The sequence below is a fragment of the Fulmarus glacialis genome, unplaced genomic scaffold (genome assembly GCF_000690835.1).
Source record: "Fulmarus glacialis isolate BGI_N327 unplaced genomic scaffold, ASM69083v1 scaffold2803, whole genome shotgun sequence".
Taxonomy (NCBI): domain Eukaryota; kingdom Metazoa; phylum Chordata; class Aves; order Procellariiformes; family Procellariidae; genus Fulmarus; species Fulmarus glacialis.
The window spans coordinates 7218-34448 of NW_009204696.1; the positions used below are offsets into that span (position 1 = coordinate 7218).

A 27231-nucleotide genomic window follows, 5' to 3' on the forward strand; every position below is an offset into this window, starting at 1 on the left:
TCCCACAATATGGGTGCTGGGGACTCCAGCAGGAGGTGGGGAGGGAATCACTTACCCCACAGGCAGTTTGGGAACTCTCCGCACTGGCAAAAGGCATTTCTGTGTGGAAGTACCATGTGGACTTGATGATCGAAAGGTCTTTTCCAACCTGAACAATTCTATGGTTCTATGATTGTATGATATGGAGTGGGAAAGAGCCAGTTCTGAATATGGGTGCTGGGGACTCCAGCAGGAGGTGGGGAGGGAATCACTTACCCCACAGGCAGTTTGGGAACTCTCCGCACTGGCAAAAGGCATTTCTGTGTGGAAGTACCATGTGGACTTGATGATCGAAAGGTCTTTTCCAACCTGAACAATTCTATGGTTCTATGATTGTATGATATGGAGTGGGAAAGAGCCAGTTCTGCACATACAGGGACTCCTTACCTGGGATCACAGGCAAAGATGTGGCAACAGATACTTCACCCTCAAGGTAGGAATAGCACCCAGCGGTAATAGAGGTGGATGGGCTGCTATGAGCTCTCAACATAGCAAGGGACTCAATTCTTTTTTCCCTTTCCCATTACTTAGTCTCCTTGAAGAAAGACTGAATTCAAGTGTTGGTCATAGAGGAAAGGCATTTATCCTTCCATGCTATCTATTAAAATAACAGAAGGGGAATGACATCGTAGGACCTTATCTGTAGGTGTTGACCCTTATGGAATAAGACAGGTAAAGGAGGGTGGTTTTAAAGCTTTGGGAAATTTTGATGTGGATCCTTCTCTATATCCATGATCTGGGTCTCTGTCTCCCTCCCTGAAATTCTGCCTGCAGCTGTGGCAGCACAGGCAACACAGTGGCAACATGCTGTAGCTCCTGGGGTTAAGTGTCCTTCACTGTGACTGCTGAGTTAACAGCCCATGACACAAGACATCATGTGAGACCCTTAGAAGTCTGGGGTTCTATAAAGGCAGTTCCTAGTCCTCTTGGCTGTGAAGCAGTTGTTCTGCATATGTATTGAAAAGGTTATGAACCAAAGACAATGAAAAGAACCCAAAATGGATGACCTAGGACAAAAAAAAATCTCTTCTGTTTCTCCAACCGATCTCACTTGGCTTTTTTTTTTTCATTCCTTTTTTTTTTTTTTAAGTTGAATGATGATGTTTCATTTGTAATAATATGTTAAAGAGATGATACTGTGAAAGCGACCAGTACATCTCTCTATCTACAGCCATAATTGTTCACACTTATGCATGCCAAGGGAGAGACATAAGCTTTGGTCAGTGCTGCAGTATAAAACATGAAGCAGAAAATTACACAGATAATCACTGGCACTGAGATCAAGGTGACTGCAGGGCTCTTAACCTCTTGAGATATATTCCTTAGCAACCCACCAGCCTGTGTTAGGGAGGCTGCAGGAAATCACTCGCACGGTGTTGAATACCAAATACTTAGCAAGTCGGAAGCAGAGAAGGGTTTAAACGAGCCTGTGAACTGGTGGAGTCAGCGGTTTCCTAATGGCATTGTAAACAGGCAGATTACTTACCCACAAACATATGCCATCTCTGCAGTATTAACAACAGAACTGTGTGCATGGTGCTGCTATTAAAACGAAAGATGGTAAAAGACACTGTAATGCTCACACTGAGGTAAAGAAAACTCACCAATAAAGTGTGTTTCTGTTAAGCAAAAGTCATGGTTCCTTTTTCTGACCTAGTATCACCAAGTCAATCTTGTATGAGCTGCCTCTTTTAGTTTCACTTCACTTAACACTAAGCCTGCTTTAAAATATGTATGCCTGAAGAATAAAGGATTCCCTAACGACCAGATTTTCAGAGTTATAATGCTGTACATATTCAAATTTCCTACGCACATCAGCAGTTGCACGTGTGTCAATCAGGAAAATGCAAAATTATTCTTCTGCATCTTTGAAATAAACGTATGAATGATGTTATGTCTTTATTTATCTGATGATATTGTATATTGAAAATATATTATTACAGCATAATCTTTCTTGTGTTCTGTGTTCTGTGCCCACTGTTGTGGTTTAACCCGGCAGGCAGCCAAACACCACACAGCTGCTCGCTCACTCCCCGCTGCAGTGGGATGAGGGAGAGAATCAGGGAAAAAAAAAAAAATCATGGATTGAGATAAAGACAGTTTAATAGAACAGAAAAGAAAGAAAGAAAGAAAAAAATAATAATACTGATAGAATATACAAAATGAGTGATGTACAATGCAATTGCTCACCACCTGCTGACCGATGCCCAGCCAGTCCCCAAGCAGCGATCGCCTCTTCCCAGACCACACCTCCTAGTTTATGTACTGAGCATGACGTCATATGGTATGGAATACCCCGTTGGCCAGTTTGGGTCAGCTGTCCTGCCTATCCTTCCTCCCAGCTTCTTGTGCACCTGGCAGAGCATGGGAAGCTGAAAAGTCCTTGACTATGTAAGCACTACTTAGCAACAACTAAAACATCAGTGGGTTATCAACATTCCCCTCACACTAAATCCAAAACACAGCACTATACCAGCTACTAGGAAAAAAATTAACTCTATCCCAGCTGAAACCAGGACACCCACAAAAGGTTTTTAGAAACTAACGATCACGTCCTATTTTAATTTACTTAGCTCCAAATGCTAGTGAGTGTAACTGACTTCAGTGGAGTTATTCTGACTTTAGAATAGTTAATGCAGAACAGAACAGAAATAGCTTTTGTTATTTTCATGGCAACAAGAATTTCTCTCTTACATGTGAGTCGCCCTTAGCTAGTATCTCTTTTTCTTTCCACAGGTACAGAGATGTATTTGTAAATCATAAATGTTGACAAACCAGGCATAATGTATCTTAATTCAATTCACAGCACTATCACCATTTATACTGTCAATTGCTTCTCTGTTGTCAGAGCTGGATAAAAATATTAAATACAAAAGCAATATTCCTTCAATCAAACTCTTTTTAGGAGGCACATATCAACGTAATGGTTGAAACTAGTATTCCAGTCACTTGTAAAATCATTTCTCTTGTCATGTAAAAAGAGTGCTAGAAATTGTTCCTGTTGAGTGCAAAAGAGAATCAGTCTAAACTGACATGATGTTAAAAAAAGGGAGTGGGTGAGAGTAACTAGATGATTTAGAGAATAAGCACTAGGAGATGGAAACTTTCCCTGTTAGAAAATCAATCAGATGGCAATGACTTTCATGAGCTATTCAAAAAAAAGGTGGAGATTTCAGGCCACTTTTCAGTGGATGGTTACCTACATTCCCCAAAGACATGAATTAAATTGGTGGGCTGAATCCCACTTTTACTTTAGCGATCATTTGATTTTAGTTAAGGCTAAGGATGCCGATAGGAAGTGGAAGGACACTTCTGTTTTGCAGTTCAGGCTATATATTCTGCAGAGAAAGAGAATAGTCTCCAGAGCCTGATTTTTGCTGACATACTTACTGACAGAAAACAAATTTTGTCAGTTACTCCTTCAACTAATATATTCTTGGAGGTTTACAGCAAAAAAAGAGGGAGCCAGAACAGGAAAAGTAATTGCAGAAAAGTATTTTACATTCATTCCATGACGCAGTTATGAGGGCAAATAGGTATAGTTAAAAACAAAAAATAACCACCAAAATCCCCAACCACTTGTCCCAAATGATTGAACATAACCTACTATTTGTATATTTTAATTACTGATCAATTTTCATAGTAGTTTTGTAACCATAAGTTAATAAAAATTTTGTTGTAATTCTACATGTTCATTCAATTAATAAGTGCAAGATAGATTTTTTTTTTTCCTGAGGTGGGTTAGAAGTATGGAGTCAAGTTTTAAAAAGTACAGCAAGGAATGTAGTACTGTAAATGGAGATTTTTTTTCTGCAAAACAGAAAAGTTTTTGGCAAATCTAAAAAAAAAATTTTGTCCAAGCAAGACATGTATACATAAAATAGCTTACATATGGTACTCCATTTTCCATTAAAGTATCTTTGTGCAGACACTAGGCAGAATTTATTTCCAATATGATTAGGCTGTATTTTTTTCTGTCTTCATATACAACCCTTCTTTACTCTCATCCTCTCTCCCAAAACTATTTTCCCAATGAAATGCATTTTGGGAAAACTCTTGAACTTACTCTCCAATCTGAATTTTAGGCAAAGCTTGTGCAAATATTCAAAGTTGCATATACACATCCAGGTGATTAAGTTACTTAGATTAGGCTGTGAAGCACAGGATAGCAAAGATATCAAGATCAATATTCAGATTCTGGGAATCAGCTGGTCTGGAAGCTGTTTATGGCAGCCAGATGGGCAGAAGTCATGCAGGGATTTCCAGGCAAAATTTAGCCCCAACAATTTTCTGTATAGCTAAGTGCTAAGTATTAGAATTACTTCTAATAAAAACTATTTACTGTGGCTGCAGGGATGGTATATGCTTAACACTGTTAACCTGATGCTTTTTAGAAAAAAAATTGTAGCTTTTGTATGTAAAGAAACCTGAGTAAATCTACTTAATGTCTCCCTGACCTTTCTCCTCCTGCTGTTAAACTATTTTTCTGCCATCTAAAGTAATCTCCAATTGCTTATGTTTCCCATGGGAACATTTTATAGTAAGGTAATGAAAAAGCTTTCCAGTGTCCTAACCAGTGGCCTAACCATTTCCCAAGGTGTCCTTTAATTATATAGAGTGACTGGAAAATTCTTGGTGTCCGTATGGTATATTTTTTCCTTAGTACAAGAGTAATGAGTCCTGCCTCTTAAAAATGTGTTTTAAATTCAGTGTATTCAAGATACTACTGTCAAACCATACACATGTGATTGATTATCCAATTTATTAGTGATATTGTATACATTGCAGGAGTGTCATTTAACTTGGTTTGACAAGTACAGAAGACTTGACAGGTGTAGGAATAAGTGATGGGTTTAGACTTTAAAGTGTTTCTACAGCATTTTGCTGAAGAGCAGATTGATAAATTAAAATCACAGTGGTAGCACTGGAGCTGAAAGACCAACCACTTAAGATTACAAAAACAGATCTCTGAAAACTTTATGTACTCTTCAGAGAAGCCATCTTAGAAGCACTGAATGAAACGGAAAAGCACAGTGCACAAGAGACTAATCAATTACAATGTGACAGTGTCAGAGTTTATGTAAAGAAAAAAAAATTCTAGAAAACTACAACACATGCTTTCCTCTCCCCTTTTCAAACTGTCAGGAGGCTTAAATTAAATTTAATTCTGTTCTCATTTACACTAAGTTTACTGATGTAATTTAAATATTTTGGATTGAGCAACTCAAGGTTTAAACCAGCAAAATGGAGACAGGAAAGAGACCATAACTGTCAGTGTCCTGAGTACGGCTTGTGAAGACAAGACATACAGCTTGTTTGTCCAAGAGTGCACTTTGCAAGTGAAGTTACAATATAAATGGAAATACCAGATACTGTGAATCTAAGAAAGCATTCTTGTATTCCTGACCCACCATGCAATAATTTCCATGGTAAATGGGTATGGGAAGTCCATCTGATACCGAGGAGATTCTTCTATAACTAAGCACAGGACTAGACTCAATTCCAGTTTTGTCAGAGATGAGTGGAAAGGGCAGTTGTGCATCACATAGCCAGTTGTGTATCCTCTAGACCAGTGCTAACTATGCTGACTGCACTTTCCTTGGTTTCTGAAAAATCTGTGCCTCCTAATATTTTGGTGCTCTGGAAGGGCATGTGTCTGTTCACTTTCTGTATACACAGTGAAGAAAACAAGATTTCTTTTCTGTAAGGGAATAAAAAAGTCACAAAACAAAGGGATTCCTAAAATAGCAGTGGAAAGAGCTTTTGATTTACAGAAGGGAATTCAAATGTCACTCTGAATTCCCTCATGGTAAACCCAGAATAAAGCTGTTGAAATCAAGGGACCAGATATAATTATTTATCTTAAACGTATGTCTGGTTTTTTCCATTATATTAATTCTCATAAGGAACAGAGGATTTTTGTCCCAGATGACTCACCTAGGTGTAGTATATGGCAAAACAGCCTGGTGACTTGTCATGGTGTTGATATTGCCGCTTTCCTATACAGTTTTGGATATATGGTAGAGCTACTGATTTCTTGTCACACAGATATGATGAGAGTATGAATGATCTAGCCGAAAACTTTCTACATATCTTTTCTAATTTGGAAAGAGGTGTTGTTTGACACTTACCAGAGGACCTTCTTCCCCTTAGAGAACCCCCATACGGGGTTTTTTTGCCTGCTCTAGTGTCTCAGCCAACTTGCAATGCTGGCCCCTTGGCCTATGCAACTTGCCTTAGGCATGGCCTGCCTTGGGGGGAGCTTAGACACATTTTCCTATTTGCATCGGCCAAGAATTGAGGTTCTGTGCCTGTCTTTTCTGAGGAATGTCTTTTGTGCTTAGGGAGGAATCTTTCTCAAGTTTCCTCATACAGTTGTGCTCCTGCCTTCCCGGGCACGCAGGGGAGACAGTGCAGTCTGGGTATTCTCCTGCTTTTTTCTGCCTGGTACATTTCTTTCTGGTTGCCTCCACTCTGAAAGTTTCTTACTCCACTCCCTGGTTCACTGTGAGGGTACCCGAAAATACAGGATATTAAACATTTCCTCTCTTTCTCATTCAAGAATTTTTGATGAGCATATACTATGTAGAGTTTGATCAGGTACATTTTTGACTTCAGGTTTAACCTGTTTTTCCAAAATCTAAGCTCCTGAAAATACAATAGTCACATTTTGTAAATCACATGTTGTAATCTCTGTCAAACATTTTGGTAACATAACTGGTGTTAACTTAATGGTCCATAGTCTGACTGTTATATTTAAAAAACAAAAAAAACCCACCACAATAAATTTAGGGAGTTCAGTATGTATTTTATGTGATCTTCTCCTCATCTTCCCCCTTGCACTCCCTGGATGTTACAGGACTTCTGGAGACTCCTTCATATCACTGTATTAAGCTCCAAGGAAACAGTTGCAGAAATTCACATTTTGATAACTTGCTTACAGCAGGTGGACAAGTTTCATTAGCTTATTGTTATTGTCCGTTAAGAACATAATACTAATGTTTATGCATAAGAGATCACATTCAATGGCTATAACACTAAAATTGAGAATATTTTTTATCCTGCTTGTGGAGAACATTGACACATGTTTCTTTAGTCTTATCAACTCTAGCAAAATGATTCTATGTATATAAAAATTAAATATTAATGCATTCGGACTCTCATTTAGAAAGACACTCATCACTCTTAACTAAGATATAGTAATCATCATGGTTCTTAGGCAATGATCTGTATATCCATCTTTCCTCTTCCATGCAGATTAATTTCATAACATTTTAGATATTAAGAAAATGACTGTACAAAAGAGGGCTCGGGGAGCTTTATGCTTCCATTATTGCCATTTTCTGTAGCATGTGTCCCTATATCATGTGGTCACAGTCCCTGTCAGATTAGGGCTTCACTTGCACCAGTATGCATCAGGGCTAGTAAATATTTATAGAAAGTTTCATTTCAAGTGTTTTATCACTGTGGGAAATGCACATTAGAAGTTAACAATACAGACACATCTTAGACTGAATTTGGTTTTATGTAGTTTATTGAATTAAGCTACCATAACAATTTAGTGCTGAGAATTGCCTGCAGCATCTCTTCCCAAACCACAAGACTCTCTGAAGGAATTTAAGCTGTTACGGTCTCTCTCTCTCTCTCCCCTTCCTTCCCTCTCCCTTACCTTCTTGCTGAACTCGCCTCACAATTTTTCCTTCTCCCAGCAAAACCACGTTACCATTACTCACCCTTATATGACTTACATGGCTGGAATGTTATTTTTCTATGAATGCTCTACACAGCAAGACAGCTTTATAGCCTATAAAGTATCAGCCGGAACATGAAATACACCTAACTACTGACACCTAGACAAGGTCTGCTTGAAACCAAATCTTACTTGATTCCAGATTTAAAATGTAGTTATGATTACTATGTGTGTATATGTGTACGTGAATAAAAAGATTAGTTTTGCAAGGAAACAAAGCCTTATTCGATACCTCTCAGGTTCCTCCATCTCTACTAAAGAAATGTGAACATTTTGGCATAATACTGCTATATAAGCCACAATAATGACCTCCAGTTTTGCTTCACTAACTTCACTGTCTCAGAAGATGTAGCTTCCATTTCTATCCCATATCCTCTTGTACAGCAAAAAAGGATAGATCTGCAGGATGAATTACGTTACTCGAGAAATGCTTCAGTTTTCTTCCTTTATGTATTGATCCTAATTTCTGTGAAGGTGTTCACTATTTTCAGGTAGCTAACAAATAGTTCATAGGAAAAATGCAGTCCGAAAGTTGGTAATTTTTCATTTTGACTATTTGTTGTTTGTGGTGTGCCTGGAAACCTACCTGTAGCTTCTGTCCCTTGATTTAGATGGCAAGAGAATAAACAAGGCCATACCTAGTAGGTACTTTTCGGCAAATAATTGCTTTTAATAAAATTCCTAATTTGCTTACAAATTAGGACTTACAAGTACTTTCTGGTGGCTATCTGGGTGGTTATGAATGTTTGACAAAAGTAGCTATGGGGTAATAGCTAATTCAGCCTCCCATCCTTACCCCTGAGAGTAAGTGCTACAGGACCCAAGCGTGAGAGAGTTCAGAAAGGTTGTTTTTGTATAAAGCATTAGAAACATTGAAAAGGAAAAAAAAAAAAATCAGTAACTCTATATTTGTTTCAGATGGGTTTATACTTTTTAAATTAAACAAATGCTTTAGCATTAGCTACAGACTCACTACCATAGCAATATAAACTGTCAGTTGCTGGTCATGCATGACAGATCCACTCTGATATTTCTACCTCACATTTAAGGCACATCCTCCACTTTTAATCCTACTTGAATATGTGGTTATGAAGGAATTCTTTTTATTGAACAAAACTGATCCTTACATGAATTCAGAACCAAAGCTGAAGACTTCAGTAAGTAACTGAAGCACAGTAATTAAACTGTTAACAATAAAACTCTTAACACACTAATGGCACAACAGAATGCGACCTAATTTCCGTTTACTTTTGTGTACATCATCAGCAAAATTCTCACAACCTCTTACACCTGTGCGTCCACACCCATGGGAGTGTGTATGGCTGATGTTGACAAAGCTGCACTTTGGCCTGCAGAATGATAAGAATTATGAGAACCCAGCTTGACTCTGACATAAAAAAAATCCCCAGACTCAATGGATAACTGCTTTTGAACTGCAGTTCATAATTGGAACTAAGGCAAAAAGGCCCAAACCAAAGCAAAACCAAAACGGCCAAAATCAAGACCCTCCTTCTTGAAATCAACATCAGTTTGGGCCAACATATTTGTTGAATATTACCCTAAATACCCTAAACACCACCATCCTGCTTCTTTTAAAATTAAGGTGTGTAAAGGCATTATACCAATGTAGTTGAAAAGTGGTTTGTAAATGAGGTCAGATCTCAGATTAAGCAAAATTTGTAGAAAACAACCTATGATATGATTCATTTTACTAGTTGAAAGCTTGCCTAGTGTCAGGACATATCCTGATTTTGGTTTATTTTGAATGAGGGTTATACTACTGCATGCTAACGCTGAACAATCCAATAAGGCAAGATGTGAGTTGTTGTTCCTTAATATCATACACAAGGCTATTGACAGAGCAACTCTAAAGATGATGTCTCCTAGCCTAAAGCTTATTATCTTTTAAAAAACCTTTAACAAACATGAGAGAAAAGTAGGAGCTCCAATTTGCTCTATGTCAGCAACGCTTCTCCCTGGTGTGCCTCTTTCTGCACTGCCTCCTCTCTTAACAAACTTCACACCCTGGGATGGGCCATTCTCCTGATTTCACAGAGGGGAGCCAGAGGCTGAAAGTATCACTGTACATGCCACGTGTCCAACAGCTAATGTGGCTCCCCTATTCATAGAGCTGGAAAGCACTTCTAGAAGGTGTCTGGTTCAGCCTCCTACCCAAGGGGCTAGACCCAGGGCTAGACCAGGTCAGCCATGGCTTTACCTAGCTGAGACTTGGAAACCTCAGCAGATGGAGACTCTACAACCTCTCTGGAAATCTTCCATTTCTTGCACGATCTTAACTCTGGTGATGCAGCTCTCTGTGGGACACAACACTTCAGTGAAATTATCAAAGTTTAAAATGGTATAGAATCAAGAAAAAAAACCTTCCCTCTTCCTATCACTATTCATGGTAGTAACCTTCATCATTAGCGTTGTACATTACCCCTCAACACAAAATCCAGGACAGGGAAGAGAAAGGATAGTCCCATTTAAACTCAGAAGGGGTACTTACATACTGTGGTAAGAACACATGAATAGAAGGGAAAACATGCCCCTTTTTATACATTTTGTAATTTTACGTTGCAAAGAAAAAATATGTATTAACAAAACATCTAGGTAATACATTCTTCTTTGTTCTGCCTCCCTAATTCTCTTCATCCTTACTCAGCCTAGCCAATTGGCCAGCATGGTTAGCACTGTTTTACATGTGCCTTGTTCTTTGATGTGTTCCCTTTGCTTTAAAAAAACAGAAGAGAAAAAACCTAAACTAGAATCTGTGGCAGTGCTCTTGTTGGAGCTTTTTATGAGAATGTAAAGTTTAAAACACCCAGCCATTTTAAAAAGCCAATGTATATAGAGATGAGTGTGGAGCAATATCTTTTGAAGCAAGGCCAGTTGCTGATTGCTATTGTGATCATAGGTGGACAATCTCCAAAGAAGAAATCTCTTTATCAAGGAGCTGCAAATTATATTATTGCAGAAGGGTGTGAAGCAGGCTTTCAAGTAAAAGCTAGCATAGCAGTACTGGCTGTCTTTCTGTGGTTTGGTCTTTTAAGCATACATTTCTCTTTGCTGTCCCACCTTTCTCTTCTAGCACAAGTGCAATCAGCATGTGCATGTTAGGTAGATGGACCAATCTCAGATTTCACTTGCTAGTGAAAAAGATTAAGCTGATTTCAAAGGTGGAATCAGAGGGATCAGCCGTCAGATCCTCTCCAAATATTTGTACAAGCCCTAACACGCTAAGAACTTAATATTAAGAAAAGTTTCAGCTGTTATTATCATACAAAACTAGTAAGAGCAACACAGGCAGAAGAGCAATGGGCAAATACAGATTGACTGATTTGAACAGCATTATAAGGAATTTGAAATTCAAAATATCAAACTTCAAAATTATTATATCTTTCAATATATTTATCAAGTGGAAGATATTGAATTAAAACTTCTTTGTAATGATATGGAAACCTGTGAAAATAAAGAAAGTCTTTCGTATGTCAATAGCTATACAAAGGATGAAAAACTGTCTCAATTTTCAGACATGTTGTGAGTAGGGAGCTAGGTCTCATTTATGAAATTGTTTCATGTGCCTGTTAGCCTGCCACAGTAAGCTGTGCATATTCACAGAAGCCCATAGAGGCTGGTGGGCCAAAATGCTATGTTGATACCTCAGAAATAGGAAATGGGAATACTCTGCTAACACAGACCTCTCCAAACACTGTTTTCTCTAACTCCTGGATCAGTGACTACTGTTTGGGCAGTGAGTTTGAAGTAAACAGTGTTGTTCCACAGTGACACTACATACAGATATTGTCCTTCCTTCCTCCTTCCATTTTCCATTGTAAGAAAATACCTCCCTTTTTATTTCTTTGTGTAGTCCTTTTCCCTGGACTTTCCTTTCTATTCTTATGGTCCTGCATCCCTGTTTATTTCCTTTCATTCACCGCCCTCCTCCCCACCCCCCAAATGTTTCAGCCTCCTGACTTTCCTTCTGAAAATTCTCTTGCACATCATTTTCCCTCCTCTAGAGAACTTCCTGTCTCGTACATATGTGAGACTACAGATATTCAGTACTGAGGAATTGTTCGTCATTAACCCAGAACATAAATGACTTGCATATGTATTGTTTTCCTAGAATTACTAATGAAAGGGTAGTCTTGGATGACAGAAATAACAGAGAGTAAATAAAAGAGAAAGGCAAATAGAATAACCAGAAGAGAAAAAAAGTGATCTCATGCTCTGTTGCCTTTCTCAATTATGAAGCACATTGTTACTGCTGTTATTAAGGTCAGAGAGGGGAAAAAGAATTTATTAAGGTGCATATCTGTTGACTTTGTTGCTAATAAAAGTTAACGAAATTAGGAAAATACTTTTCTTTTTTGGCCAAATGTGTTAGTCTGTTTTCTACGCAATATTTATTTTTCTGTGTGTGTGTAAGTGGAAGTGGTGTAGAATGAAAAAGATCAGGAAAATAGAGGAACCATAGAATAATTATTTAGATTGCAGATGAGCAGAAAAATACATAATCTGCGATCTTTAAACACTGAGTAATGACACAAAGATGCTGACAAATGCAGTAACAGCAATGGACCAACATTATTATTACTGTGGCTTTGTAATCTCTTCTTCAGAGACATCTACAAGCAAAAAAACTTTTTATATATCTATAAAACAGTGATATTCATCCACTCTTTCAGAGTCTTATAATAATGGAAAGCAGGCAATTATAGAAAAGCTTAATCCTTGTGTGTTTTGGTAAATTGTTGGAAGAGAACTGTATCAGTAATACTGCTTGAAATTAATCCATATAGATTCTCAGCATCTTCCATATGAAGATCCCCAGCTTTCCATATGTGTTATCGTCCCCCACATCCCTCCTGTCTCTCTGGGGACTACTCTGGCAGCCTCACCATGCACAGAGCTCTTGCAGTCCCCTGACTTCTGCTTCTGGCCTCTGGGCTAAACCTCACACATAATTAAAGAATTGGTTGTTTTAGAGGGTATTCGCTGCAAATGCTGAAGACCTACTGTTGCCTGAGTCACAGAGCCCGAGTGGTTTTACGCATAAGGAATTACTGCCTCTCTCTAAAAAATGAGTTTAAGTAATTGTGAAGTGTGTTCAGCCCTCCCATGCTTTTCACGAAAACACAGCTCCTGAATACCCGGCCTGAATGTGAATGAGAGTTACAAGATTTTGTTCAGGTTGGTAGTTTTATTGGTTTCATATTAACAGTGCAAAATGCATCCAGTATCCCCCTTTCTTTTTATATTTTTCCTCTGCTGAAAGAAAATAGTTTTCTTAGTTATGTGTCTTCAAAAGCTGGATGTGAACAGTAGGAATAGCGACTGCTCCTTCCGCTGGTGCTATCTGATAATCAGGATGGGGGACAAGTGTTATGGTATTTTTTGTACAGAAGATGACATGTGGCTATATTTTGTTTTGTGCCTTATAACCTATTGTCTGTAAAATAAAACTCCACACAAAAACTGGCTGTGAATTGAAAGGACCTGCATATTTTGGAAGTGGAAGGAATATTATCCTAACACATGCATTTTCAAAGGTCATCTCACTGAAGAGCCATTGCCTGCTTATCCAGAACTAATCTCATTCTCTGCAGCTGGCAGTAGATGAATCTAAGTTCTCACTAGCCTCAGAAAAAATCAGCTCTGTTTCTTACTTTCTCTCCCTGTGTCCTCTGAATTCAACAATATGGGACATATTATTAAATGATACCTAACAAAGAAGATAAATATCTTTAAAAGTTTGACAAACTTATTAGTGCTGTGATGGATTTTCTACCACTGCATGTGTTAAAGTAAAGACTGGATGTTATTATGAAAGTTACATACAATTACAGTTAGATACAAACAAGAATTAATTCAAAGAATTTCTATTGTGTGAGACAGTTACAAAATAATTATGGTCTCTCTTGGCCATATAATACTATTACAGGTCTTAAAAGATGCTGCAATGGCTGTGTCTTACAAAACGAGTTTTGAATTTTAGGTCTCAGACTGATGACCAATTACAAATCTGCATTCAGTATTATCTGGAATTTATCAAAGGCTAAACTTCTACATGCAGATAGTTACCAACCTAATCAGCTGCCATGAAATAGCTGGGTGGATGGTTAGTAACTGGATTATCAATCTAATCATCTAGAGAGAATGATAGCAGTTTTGTTGAGGGGATAATTGTGCATCATTGTTATTAAGAACCAAATGCCAAACATGGAGAGCAAATGTGGATAAATAAAAGTTGTTGGCATTTTAATTTTTTTTTCTTTTTAATATTATACATCCTTGCCACAAAGTGGGATGAACTTAATATGAGCTGGCTCTTAGGCTGTCCTTTTTGCAGTACCCAGTTTTTTGTACCTCTTGACCTGCCTGGTCTTTCTAGGTCTGAATGTTTCAAAGACTTCTGCATGAAGTTAATTTGATGCATTGCCAGTAGTCTTCATTTTGGTGGAGTTTTACCAGAACTGTTGCCCCTGATGGTAAAGTCTTCCAGGCATTCTGGCTATTTGCATGACTTCTTTTTTGTTCTAACCCTACATGAACATGAACGCTACATAACATGAAGAGGAACGAAAGTCCAGACTCTCTCTCTTGCTCAGGTTGAATATGGACACAAAACCCCAAAAGTGTGGAAATAACACCTGTGGGAAGAAGCATCCTGTGCCCCTACAGGTTAACACTCAGTGTCCAGCACTGTTAAGAGATATTTCAGCCTTCCCTAGGGATTTTATTTTCACCTTTAAGAGACAAAGGAAGACAACATGTATCTCAAATTCAACTTTGTATTTTAGCCCAAAATCATAACATTGAATTCAGATACTCTTATCTGAATAGATCACATACTTGGTGAATTTTTGCTCCTTCTTGCTACCATTAGAGACTTGCATTAAAGAGGTTACTGTTACTTCAGTGCCAATTATGCCCCTGTCTTGCACAGGGAGTAAAAAGGAGCATGGATTTTTCTTCTTTGCTATGCACTTTGCATAGAAAGAAGGATAAACGGAATTTCCTTTACCAAGGGAGTACAGGAGTTGTTCTCTCCCTGCATTTGAGACACAAACTACAACAGCAAGAGGTGGGGTTTGCTTCTCCCTGTAGCTGGCTGCTTTCTGAGAGAGGGGAAACAATGCACCATTTTAAGAACCACTTTTCCTTTGTGGGATCTCTCACGGGAAAGCTGCAGCCCTGCACGTACATGCAGAGCTCAATATACAGTGGCAGTCTCAAGTTCTTAGGCTGCCACACTTCATGTTCCTTTCCGCCACCAAAAGAATTAACAATGGAAAAGCACCAAGAAGTTGTTAGCTTAGGCAGGGCAAAATGAAAAAACATAATTAGCCCCTACAGGCAGCATAATGAAAATGTGGAAACAAATCTCTGTCGCAGAAGGTAGGTGAATGAAAGGCTGGTGTGCAGGACCAAGTCATCTGTAGGCAACCTGAAGTAATTTAGATTGGTGTTTTGACCACCTCTGGCTGCAAGAGGCATTAAGGGTGCCCATGAGTTAGTCTAATTGAGGCTGAGTTAGCACTTCTTCTGGAAACATTTAATGTATTTTAAAAGCCTTGTTGTTGCAGCTGTCACTCCGGTTAAAACCTTAGACACAGATCTTGGCACAAGAGCTCATCCTCTGAACAAATGAACCCCCCCAATTACTATGGGACTAGGAGGAGCATCTCTCTAACTTAGTACCAAGGAGGTGGATGTTGGCTTGGGCCCCTCACGGAGCTCTAACCTCTGTCTGAAGCCCTCCTTTGGGGTGAAAGAAATACAGCAGTAAAAGGCAAAAGTAGCACAGAGGCGGGGACTAATTTTTATATTTTCTATCCTTATCATTACGAACTTGCAAGAAATAATTCAAGTACATTACAGGCAAACTTCTGGGAAGTTCTGGCAAGAGGCTAAGTCTATTTGCTCAGATTAGACTTCCCAAGAGGAATCCAGTTTAGCGACAAAGTCACATACAATGGCTATGTGGAGGTAATGTGAATTTACACAGTGGCCACCAATCTGCTTATCTGGAAACAAACCCAAACCCAAACCATAAACTTAGCACTTCCTCCTAGGTAGACATCCCCAAATATCCTAAAATTGCCAGCACAGTCCTTTGATCATGACAAGAACTACAAAAATAGGATTTATTATTTTGTGGCAGTTACTATTAATATAATTCCTACCATTGTCTTTTATTTGCTTTCTGGATTTTTATACTTTCAAGTTTGTTCCTCAGCCACAATGGCATGCAACTTCTTTTTTAATCTTAATGTTGAGATTTTGAGGTAATCACTTCATTATGAGAGTGGACCCTCAAAAAAACAACTCAGTAGGACAAGTTATAAAGTGGAGTAATGAAAGGTAGTAACAGAAGTGACTGAATCTGATAATGAATTTGGACATTTCAAAGCATGCAAACCAAGACATGCAACCCCCCAATTTGACCAACATTTAACTTATTTTTCAATAATTTTGAGTTGGTAGAAAGTAGAAATGGCAAACAATTAATTAAAAATGTACTCAAACAAACCAAAGTTACTTTATGCTATAGAAACTGAGACATATTTCACTCCTGCTTACGCTGATTTGTTGAGTTTCTCTGTTCATAACTGACACACTTCCTTTGTCTGATAACTTTAGTTTTTTGATCTGCAGTTAATACAACAATTTGGAAGCTACTGGTAATTACATGGTAGAATTAACCCTTAAATGTCTATTTTGCATGGGATCTTTTGTCTGCAGTTTATGTTCTTGGTATCATGAAGCATGGTGTTGTGAACAAAGAAAATGAAAATGAAAAGACATAAAGAATATACAGTTCTGAAGGAAAACAGGGAGTGAGAATGTTAGGAAACTTAGGAAAGTTTTAAAGCAAAAAGCTAAAACGAAAACAGGTCATGAAAAATGAACTTCAGACTCAAGTAAAATACAGACACTTACCTTTAATATATATAATGGCCTACATTTTATAAAAGAATAGTACTTTTTTTTTCAGAATATGTCCCATTTAAAAATAAGTTTTTAGAAAGATGAGTTAATCATTGTAATATATAAATCATATAACTTTAAGTGGCGATGAGACTATAAAGACAACAGCTGTAATACGCAAGTCAGTGTAGTAATCTAAAATTAGGCTAAAAATGTTATATTCTTCTATTTTACAAATTTGATTTTATTTATGTTATTGAAGTATCACAAAATTTTTATTTTAAAATAAACTATCAATTATTTGTTCAAGGGCTTAGACAAGTGGTACAGACAATATTTGAAATGGTTTCTGACTCAAAGATCAGTGAAAACAAAATAATAAACCAGCTGCCTTTCAATGCAACATCTAACTCCTATGTCTTTTAACATGTCTTTTAGTATAAATTTTGGTTAGTCAATAGAGGCAAAACGTACTTCTTCTTAGTATTTTTTAAGAAGGGAGACATCCACAACTGCTGACTTTATTAACTAATAACTACTTTTTCTAAGCTTAGTTGTAGTAAGTAGCCATAATGTTGAAACAGGATGTTTATGCTCAATGTAATCTCATAAATTATATCATATGGTAGTTGAATATATAAATATCCATGGAAATATACATATTCCTACTTACCCAACGGACAGGAAAGGCTCCTTTGATTCAAGTCTGTCAAGTAAATAACAGAAGTTTTAAATATAGATATATTTATTGCATTTCAGAACATTTATATGATGAATTTAAAACAGCCACTGTCAGTATCAAATTTACTTGGTGACCAATACACAATTTAACAACAACAGAAGGGCCTGATCCATTATGCTAGGAGTTTAACTTGAAAAAAATCCTATCCACCTAACTGAACTTTGGTTTAGAAATCAAATATTTACAAAGTGGCACATCTAGGCCCTTTAAATTTAAAGATTCAGATGACTTGTGTAGGTATTTACATGGAAAGGCTAGAGTGAACAAGTAATACTTTGTCCTTTTTTTGCATTTTTCATGCAAAATGTTTTTTTCTTGATGGCCCTGATTTAGGGAAGATATCGAATCTTTTTTTTTAAACTTTAAACATAAAATTTAGTATGGGTGTAAGAACTTTCCTGATTTGAGGGCTTCCACACCCATTTTGTTTGCTTTCCAACATCCTCTATTCATAGGACATGGTCAATTCTTCGTCGTGAGAAGTTCTGGCACATCTGCCACAATCAGCCTTGCGCTGGAGCTGGATGCCACTAGTTTGGTAGACCCAGAATCTAAATTCTGGGCCCAATTCTAAAACTCAGTTGTTGAAAGTGTTGTTCTCCAACTCCCTGCCGTTGCTGCTGTCTCTGTGAGGAGCTGCACCACTTGCACACTGGCAGGAGCCTCTTCTACTAACATTTTCCACCCAACAAGGATTGATTTAAAAATCCTCATCTACATGTTTGTACTGTGTTTCTGCTCTAGTACCTGCAACCGGGTGCCCTTAATTTTATAGTGTGTCTGGTTGCAATGAGTTTACTAATATCATCAGCTGCTTGTTAGGACCATTGGCATGTGAGTTTAGGGTCCTTTATACACATATTTAAAGCAAATTTACACCTCAATTATTTTGAGAGGTTACATGACATGCAAATGATACAAAAGTTCTCTGTTGTGCTAATTTTCACTGAGAGTACTGTGTTAGGAAGAACAGCAAATAAAAAACCTAGGTACTTAACGTCTCTTTGTAGCCTTTAAAAAAAGTGTTTCTAATAAAGTGAAGTATGTCATATTTGGAACTGAACATTTCATTTGTGATGACCCCTCCCATCCGAAACCAATTCAGTCCCACAACAAAATATCTGAAATAGAACTGTAAACAACAGGACTAATCATAAATAAAAGGACTGTAAATAATGGGTCAATGTTTTAAGAATGAACCTTTCCTGCAAGTCGTCTTTGTAGAAAAAACAAATACATTTGCAGTTATTATTCATTTAGCAAAGGTTTTGTCCAAAATCTCACAAACCAATAGAACAGTTTAGTTATTTCCATCTATCCAGAAGAGTATTTACAAAAGGTGAACTTGTCACTGTGCTTTTGAAAGGATTATATGATTTTGTCTTTAATTTAAAAATACTGCATGTCATCTTTTTGCAAAGCATTTACTTCTTCTTTTCCAGAATCATTAGTTGAAATAACTTAGGAGCCTGTCTTCATTTACAATGTCGTCTTCTGATGTACTTTAAACCTAATTTCCTGGGGTTAGATTTGCAGCAGTGGTAAGAACAACTTTCATAAGGCTTGAGGAAAGGCCAAAATGTATCCAAAACATAGTATTTTTTCTGTTGTCCTCATGGCTATACCTCACTTTTCCATTTCTTTCTGGGATTGTGATCCACATGGAAAAAAAAACAATAGAAGAGGGGATCACTGATGGACTTGCATGTACCTGGAAGCCCAAAGCTGAGTATCCCTGTGCTCAGGGCGACACTTCTCCAGGGCAGTCCTAGTACTGTCACGAATGCTTTCCCACCCAGACTGCCATGCTGCACACCAAAACCCTCATAGCACCAAGAAAATGCTTAGCTTGGCATCCTCCATTATTAGGCTGTACTGCCAGAGAGCAATAAAGGGACTTTCATGTGCAGGGTTGCATCCTTCTCCTGCAGGCTCTGTGCAGCCAGCTTCACGGACCAGCTTTTCCTGCTGTGGATCACAGCATTACAGGAAAACATCTGTACCATCTTTGCAGCTTCTCTCTGGTGCATAAGGAAAAGCCCCACTAGCGTTATGGTTTTGTTTCCTGTTTTTCTGCTTAATGAAATGAGCCAGACCTGGGAAGCACCCAGTGTTTGGCTCGAGAGACTAACTATAACAAAACAAGCAAAAAATGAAAGCCTCAAAACATATTTACATACTTCATAATACAGAGACCTGGCACTATCCTGATGGATGATATTCTGGTGGATTTTACTTGCAAACAAAAAGTGTGTGATAGGATGCCCTATGGACAAAATACTGCAATTAAAAATCTATTTGAAATCCATTCTCAAGATGGAATTCAATTTGATTTAAATAGTGCTGCCCTAAGTTTGACCCTTCTCTAGTATATTTGACTAAATGGTTTTAGATAATTTGCTGCATTACTTGAAATTAGTTCAAGTGTTCCTCATAGTAAAGAAATACAATTACCTGTTGGCCTTTTATTTAAATGGGTAATTCAGTATATAGCGAATTAATTTAAAGGTTTTAAAACTGCAACACCATATAAAATAACATCCTATATCATATTTACTGATGACATTTATCAATATATATTATAGATTTTTTACCTTTCTTTTCTAGCCTGCAGTACACCAAATTCTCCAGAGTTTTGAGGAATTCTTGCATAATTAAATATGACATCTCAAAAAGAGTAATCCTGATAAGCCTTGAGAAGGGCTGTCATACACCTTCAGCAAAAATGTTAAAACACAAATTTTCTTTCTTGCAAAAATGTATTGAGTGTGCAAGAAATACTAGGTTGGACAGTAAACAAAGGGAATAATGTTTTAATTATATGGGAATGGTAATGAAGCTGGAGCAATCAGGATTTTTCTTTCTTTCCTGAAATGGTTTTCCCATCAGAAAATTTCAGTTTGTCAAAATGTCAAGGCAATATATCAGTCTGAATAAGAGGGAGGCAGGCTAATCAGTAGCATGACTAGGACATGGCAGACTGAGGTTGTGTTTCCCTTTGAATCTGAGCTAAGATTTTCTGAAAGGTCTGACTTTCTTATCTATATATAATGGATAAGTTTTTGCAAGAGGAAGAAGGGTTTTTACATTATGTAAATTGCTCAATTAAAATCAGTCATTGTAAATCAGACAGGCATAGGCAATCAATTTATACCCATTGATATGTTACGGTACTGTCACACTATGTGTTTAAAATAAGGACCCTAGAAATTTCCCGTTTAGTATTTTACCCCTTGCAACATGTCTTGGAGAGACATTTTAAAAAATCGGATTAACATAATTGTGTGTTTCGTGATTTTCTTTGCTGCTAAGTTTGCTTATATTAATGCCAATTATCTAAATCCCATCTTTGACATGGACTGAACATGTTCATGGACAAATTTTTCAAGGTTTGCAGACAAACGTACAAAGAAACATGACTAGACTAAGGGCATGTGAATTCTTCTTTGACTTGTAAACAAATAATTTAAGGACAGGAAGATCCCATAGTAAACTCCACTTTCCTTGCATAATTGTCCTATTAAGATTACAGGCAAGATGGCTTTTTATATCTGAGGCCTGCCCCAAGATACATAAATCAATATAATTTCTTGCTAGAGAATCCTCGCATCTCCTTCCCAAAACCTATTTATAGGACAAAGTGGATAACATTTCTAACAATATCAAGCACTGTTCACAAGCAAGTGGATTTTAGCCAAGCATTCTCCAAGGTAACTCATTATGAATCAATATATTCTTCCCCATGGTGATCGCATAATTTCATCTCTAAGGAGTAAGTAAGAAAAGCATGTGTAATTTAAGGCATTTGTTAGGGTTCTTATTCTGACTTTTTTAATATAATAAAGCTGTCTACCCTGAATCAGGGAAAGTGATGGTCAGGAACCAAATTTTTTTTAGACAAATCACCATTTTGGGTTACAATCTTCAAATCAGAATTTCCAAGGAAGATAACCTGAGTGTGTTGCTAATGTCACACATTTTCTGGTTTGACTGTAAAACCCATGAATAGTGACTGCAGTTTTTGGGGGGACTGGAAGAATTAATACCTCTAACAGGAATCCAGAGGATTCAAGCTTTTCATTCAAGCCTTGTAGGAAAGTCAGGCCAACTAAAAGGCATTTTGGACTTCAGTCACTTGATGGATTGGTTTTATAATGTCAATGTATATTTTGTATGATTGATGTGGCTGACTTATTTACCTGTCAAGCATGTCTATCTCTTTGTGCTGCACAGCTTTAGGAACCAAAGATTTAGCAAAAATATGTGAAGTCAAAGAATATTCAGATTTATGGCTCACCCTATTTGCCACTGAATTTAATTTTAAAATAACAACCAAAGACAACTCAAGGGACCATTCAAAAGAAACTGAGTTAGTTTGCCATTTACAGTGATGAAACAGGGCTGCATTTTTCTCTGCGTGTTGACTTCGTGGTTTGAAGTCAACAGTCAGTAGTGATCAGAAAACATCTTCCTTCAGAAATTTTTAAGCAGTATTGCTCACATTTTGTCCTCTAATTCCTTTACTTTTAAAGCACGTGCATTATAACTTTTGGTAACTCCCGATATTTGTATACAATACAATGCAAGCAGGCCTAATAAAAGCATGTCTTAATTTGTAGAAGAAATATTATTTCATGTAACTTCCACTATCTATTGAGACTGAAATAGCCATTGCTGGTGTACACTAGCTAATCCTTCCTTCCTTCATTCCTTCCTTCCTTCCTTGCCGCACCAAGCTGTGTGGTGCAGTCAACACTCTGGAGGAAACGGATGCCATCCAGAGGGACCTTGACAGGCTTGAGAGGTGGGCCCGTGCGAACCTCATGAAGTTCAACAAGGCCAAGTGCAAGGTCCTGCACATGGGTTGGGGCAATCCCAAGCACAAATACAGGCTGGTTGGAAAATGGATTGAGAGCAGCCCTGAGGAGAAAGACTTGGGGGTGTTGATTGATAAGAAGCTCAACATGACCTGGCAATGTGCGCTTGCAGCTCAGAAAGCCAGCCATATCCTGGGCTGCATCAAAAGAAGCGTGACAAGCAGGTCGAGGAAGGTGATTCTGCCCCTCTACTCTGCTCTTGTGTGACCCCACCTGGAGTACTGCGTTCAGCTCTGGGATCCCCAACATGAGAAGGACATGGACCTGTTGGAGTGAGTCCACAGGGCCATGAAGACGATCAGAGTGCTGGAGCATATCTCCTGTGAAGACAGGCTGAGAGAATTGGGGTTGTTCAGCCTGGAGAAGAGAAGGCTGTGGGGAAACCTTATAACAGCCTTTCAGTACCTGAAGGGGGCCTACAAGAAAGCTGGAGAGGGACTTTTTACAAGGGCATGTAGTGATAGGACAAGGGGTAATGGCTTTAAGGGGTAATGGCAGGACCTGGCACTTGGCCTTGTTAAACCTCAGACAATTGTCCTCGGTCCATCGATCCAGCCTGTCCGGGTCTCTTTGCAGAGCCTTCCTACCCTCGAGCAGATCAACACTCCTGCCCAACTTGGTGTCATCTGCAAACTTACTGAGGGAGCACTCAATCCCCTCATCCAGATCCTTGACACAGATATTGAACAAGACCTGGGGAACACCACTCATCACTGGCTGCCAACTGGATTGAACTCGGTTCACCACAACTCTCTGGGCTCGGCCGTCCAGCCAGTTTTTTACCCATCGAAGAGTGTACCTGTCTAAGCCGTGAGCCGCCAGCTTCTCTAGGAGAATGCTGTGGGAGGCAGTGTCAAAGGCTTTGCTGAAGTCCAGGTAGACCACATCCACAGCCTTTCCCTCATCCACTAGGTGGGTCATCTGGTCATAGAAGGAGATCAGGTTGGTCAAACAGGACCTGTCTTTCATGAACCCGTGCTAGCTGGGCCTGATGCCCCAGTTGTCTCTCACATGCCTTGTGAGGCTGCAGGATGGAGCTGCCTTTATCCTTTTCAGAGTTTTGAAATGAAAGGAATGGAATATTTGGCTCAGCATATATATCATATGATTTTTAAGCATGTTATATGTCTGGACAACGAAAAGGTATGTGTAAAAATATCAAAGAGGTTTTTTTTATTTTTTCTTTTTTTATTTTAAAAAGCCCTGCAAAAATCACTGACTATTGATAAGGTATATTTTATTTAGCCAGTTCTGTGCAGTGCCTAAGCCCATGATAGGGTAGTGCCAGGGCACTCTGTGCAGAAAAAGGTTTTCAGGGAACACTTAGCATGGGATACTGTCTGCAGTACCTGATGTCAAGCTATCTAATCTAGCATGCTGGCACTGTGCACTGAAAACCAGATGCAATATTATGGGAGTTTTCAAAGTCAGCCCAAGATAAAGCAGGGTTTGCCCCTTTTAATTTCTTCTGCCTTACTCTATAAAATAGTTTTGTTACAGATGTACGTAGCATATGACCAAATTTAGCTAGTTTTCTAGCAAAATCTGAATCTTGTTACATAATTTGTAAACATCGAATTCTTGACATAAGTACAAGTTTCATGGGCCCCTAAGATTCATTTCCACATGAATTAATAGGACAGATAATCTTTAGCCGTCAGTTAGCAGAGTGTGACTGAATAATCTGTCCAGAATTATCTCTAAAATCTGATAGTTGAAAAACTGAATAAAAGGTAGCTTTCAATACAGGGAGGAAGTGCTTTCAAGAGACTGTCTCTTCCCTATACTAATTTTCACAACAGCAAAAGACTAGGATGAAACATAAATCAGCATATGAAAAAGTTGGTTTTGATATACCAGTAAAAATGTACTTTTTCATGCTGGATACTGAGAGCACGACTGTTATAACACATGGGATGGAAGGGTTTTGGGGTTGTGGTAGGAAAGGGAGGTGTGGGGAAGAACAGTGAAGGAAGTAGTTTCTGATAATCCTCATTAATGGGTGGCCTAAATTTTAGGCAGCAAGAACAGAGGAAAACACAAAAGCTCTAAGTCATTTGAAGATTGTGTAATAATATAACAATTTCAGAGAGCCAGAACTAAAAAATATTATCATATCCCTCTAATAGAGTTTCAGTAGCTGATTATAGTTTGTATCTGACTTTACTGTATTTTCCTCTATGAATCCATAAATCCTAAAGACAACATGAATTGGATGGATTCTCGTAGCTGAGATAAATATTGGTAAGCGTGTCTGAGAAAAACTATATTGTGACTTGGAGAGAAATTAATTCAGACTCTACATATGAACACCTTCTTAGATAGGTATGGACTACAGCTTCTTCCCACACCACCCAACAGAAGTCTCCTGAAGCCAAATGGAGTGATAAGGAAGCTAAACTGAATTTAATCTGTACATCACATCTGTATGATGCTTCCAGCCATGAAGAAATGAATGCTCAGATACAAAGTGAGATTCTTGCAAGAATCAGGAATAAGAACTCATTTTCCTTCAGGAAAGAACACTCCTAACTCTGATCCCCTCCCCAAACTGAAAACATGCTCAATTTGGTACCTTTGTTCAAGTAAGCAAAGGAAACAAACTGGAGAAAGAAAGAAACTCCATGCCACTGCTGTCAATTTTAATTTGCTTTTTCTTGTGATATGCTAAGAGTTGCTAAATTTTGCAAAAATCTATGCTCCCAATAAAAGAAAGAATTTTTAAAAAAATATAGTGGTGTACTTAGCTATCTACCGTAAAGTCCTCTTTCTGACAGCTTTAATCATTCTTTGCATGAAGCTGATGTCACCTGACCCTCTTCTGCTCGTAATCAGAGTAAGAACATTCAGGTCAATATGTACTGGTCTAAAAACGTCTGGAATGAGTTCATCAGGGCGGGCTGAACAAAACATGTTGACTGATCTAATGCACACAATCAATACTACTTTACTGGATGGCTATTTGTAGTCAGAAAGAGATGAAGGTTAATGCAGGCATTGCTTTTGAGGATCCCAAGGGTAGAGGCTTAATCTCCTTTTCCCTCAATGACACTACTAACACTTAAAAGTAGTTATAGGAGAGGCACTTCTCTGATGGTGTATGATTCATGTTTGTCATGCTGTTTCCTAGAATAATCTCACTCTTGCAAGACTGAAAAATACAAGATAGGTTTTTATGCCAATAGATATTATAAATTGCTCATTCCTCAGGACTCATCATAAATTCACAGAAGTTTATGAATACATTTGTTACTTTTCAGTAAAATAGCCAGTGGTTTTGCCAGAAGTTCTGGGAATACCAGCAACATAATCTACCAAAAAGGCATGCAATTTGTAACCTATTATTTAAAAAATAAAATTACATTTGACATTATGCACCAACAGTGCTATCGAAGTATTGGTCCTGGCAGGCTGGTTAACATATTTTCAGACAGTATATTCCAAGATTAGCAGAATTCACCAAGAAATAAACTTGTGAGGTAATTTCATTGTCAATAATTCACTGCATATTAATATGTTGCTATTGTCCCTCTGTGCTGCACACAAGATAGCGTTCCGTGTTATTTGTAATCTTACTTAACAATCCATTTTCTCTTAAACTAAGTATACTTTAAATCTCTTTTTCCGATGTTATCATAAGACTTTAAAATATATAACAAGTTGCAGCCTTTCATTTATCCAGCCTTCCTTACTTATTTACAAAATACTAAATCTATAATCCAGCATCATATTTCTATTGCTGTTTTTAAGCCACCTAAACTGCAGCTCCCAGACTGAATTACAGACTTTTATACAATTAGAGGTGTTACATTATGTGAGAACCAATGCCTATTTATGAGCTCACAAAGTGGTGCTCTGAAGCACAGTCTTCCCCTGCATCTCTGATTACTGCTGTAACTAAGGGTTTACTAAATTCCTGAAAATGAAGAACCCCGCTGTTCATTTGCCTTGTTAGGACAGGCCCTTCTCTGTTCTGTGTCATGAACCCTATGTCCTTACTTTTAAGACCTCTGTAAAGTTAATAAGCCAGTTACCAAACAACAGTGGTTGCAAACCTGGATAGTGTTTCTATGATGCCTGCTTCACTATTTAAATGTGGAGAAATGACCATGGCATCTGTTTCTGACTTTTTTTAGTATGTTGTAGGTACTACCTTTTTTCTTTTTAAGCTAACAGAAGCACAGCTGAGTATCTACAGAAGACATCATCTTTCTGCTAGAATACACTGAATCCAAATTCTGATTATTTCTTAAATCAAATGTAAGAAGCCATGCAGGAATAAAGGGTGGAAATCTCACATGTAATAGCTGATTGCAACAAGGCTCAGACTGTCAAGATTTAAAGTGAATGAACGAGTAAAAGTACTACTCCTGTTTGCCTGCAGGCAAAACCTGGATCTTTTAGGAATTTACTTTTTGAATTATAAACCAAAGCTTTTTCAGTTGTATTAACAGCACAAATTCTTGGATAAGAAGGGAGTCATAGTAATTTCAATGCCATCAGAAGGTTGTGAATATGTTTTCTGTTCCACTGTGGTATAAAACGGGATTAAAAACCATGAGAAAAATAAGATGGTTTTACAGTTAGTTACTTTAGCTATAGTATATTGCTTCAGGTTTCATAGGAGATGAAAAAAAGTAAGATAGAAGATTAAACACCAGGAAAAAAAAAAAGCAATAATAAGAGAACAGGCTATTCTTTTCCAAACTTGCTAATCTCTGAGCATGAGTGTGATTATGGTGTCTGGGCTTTTGTGGAGGAAAACAACATCAGTCATGTGATACCATATATAATCTTCTGCAAGAGGAGAAGTACCAAGCTAGGAAAAGGGAAGCAGCTCCTCTGCAGATGTATAAGTTGGTGTCACTGGCTTCCATTTAGCAAAG

The 27231-nt window shown here is 37.9% G+C and overlaps 1 protein-coding gene across 1 annotated transcript in view; it reads right to left on the minus strand.

The window, feature by feature from the left end:
• The window catches only part of LOC104074803 (RNA-binding Raly-like protein), a gene marked incomplete at its 3' end in the record, with an annotated part of 41002 nt that overhangs the window by 6817 nt on the left and 6954 nt on the right, over positions 1-27231 (minus strand). The window contains exon 2 of the mRNA XM_009575072.1: positions 17400-17432. Coding sequence (XP_009573367.1) covers positions 17400-17432 — 33 coding nt within the window. The remainder of the gene's footprint in view (positions 1-17399; positions 17433-27231) is intronic.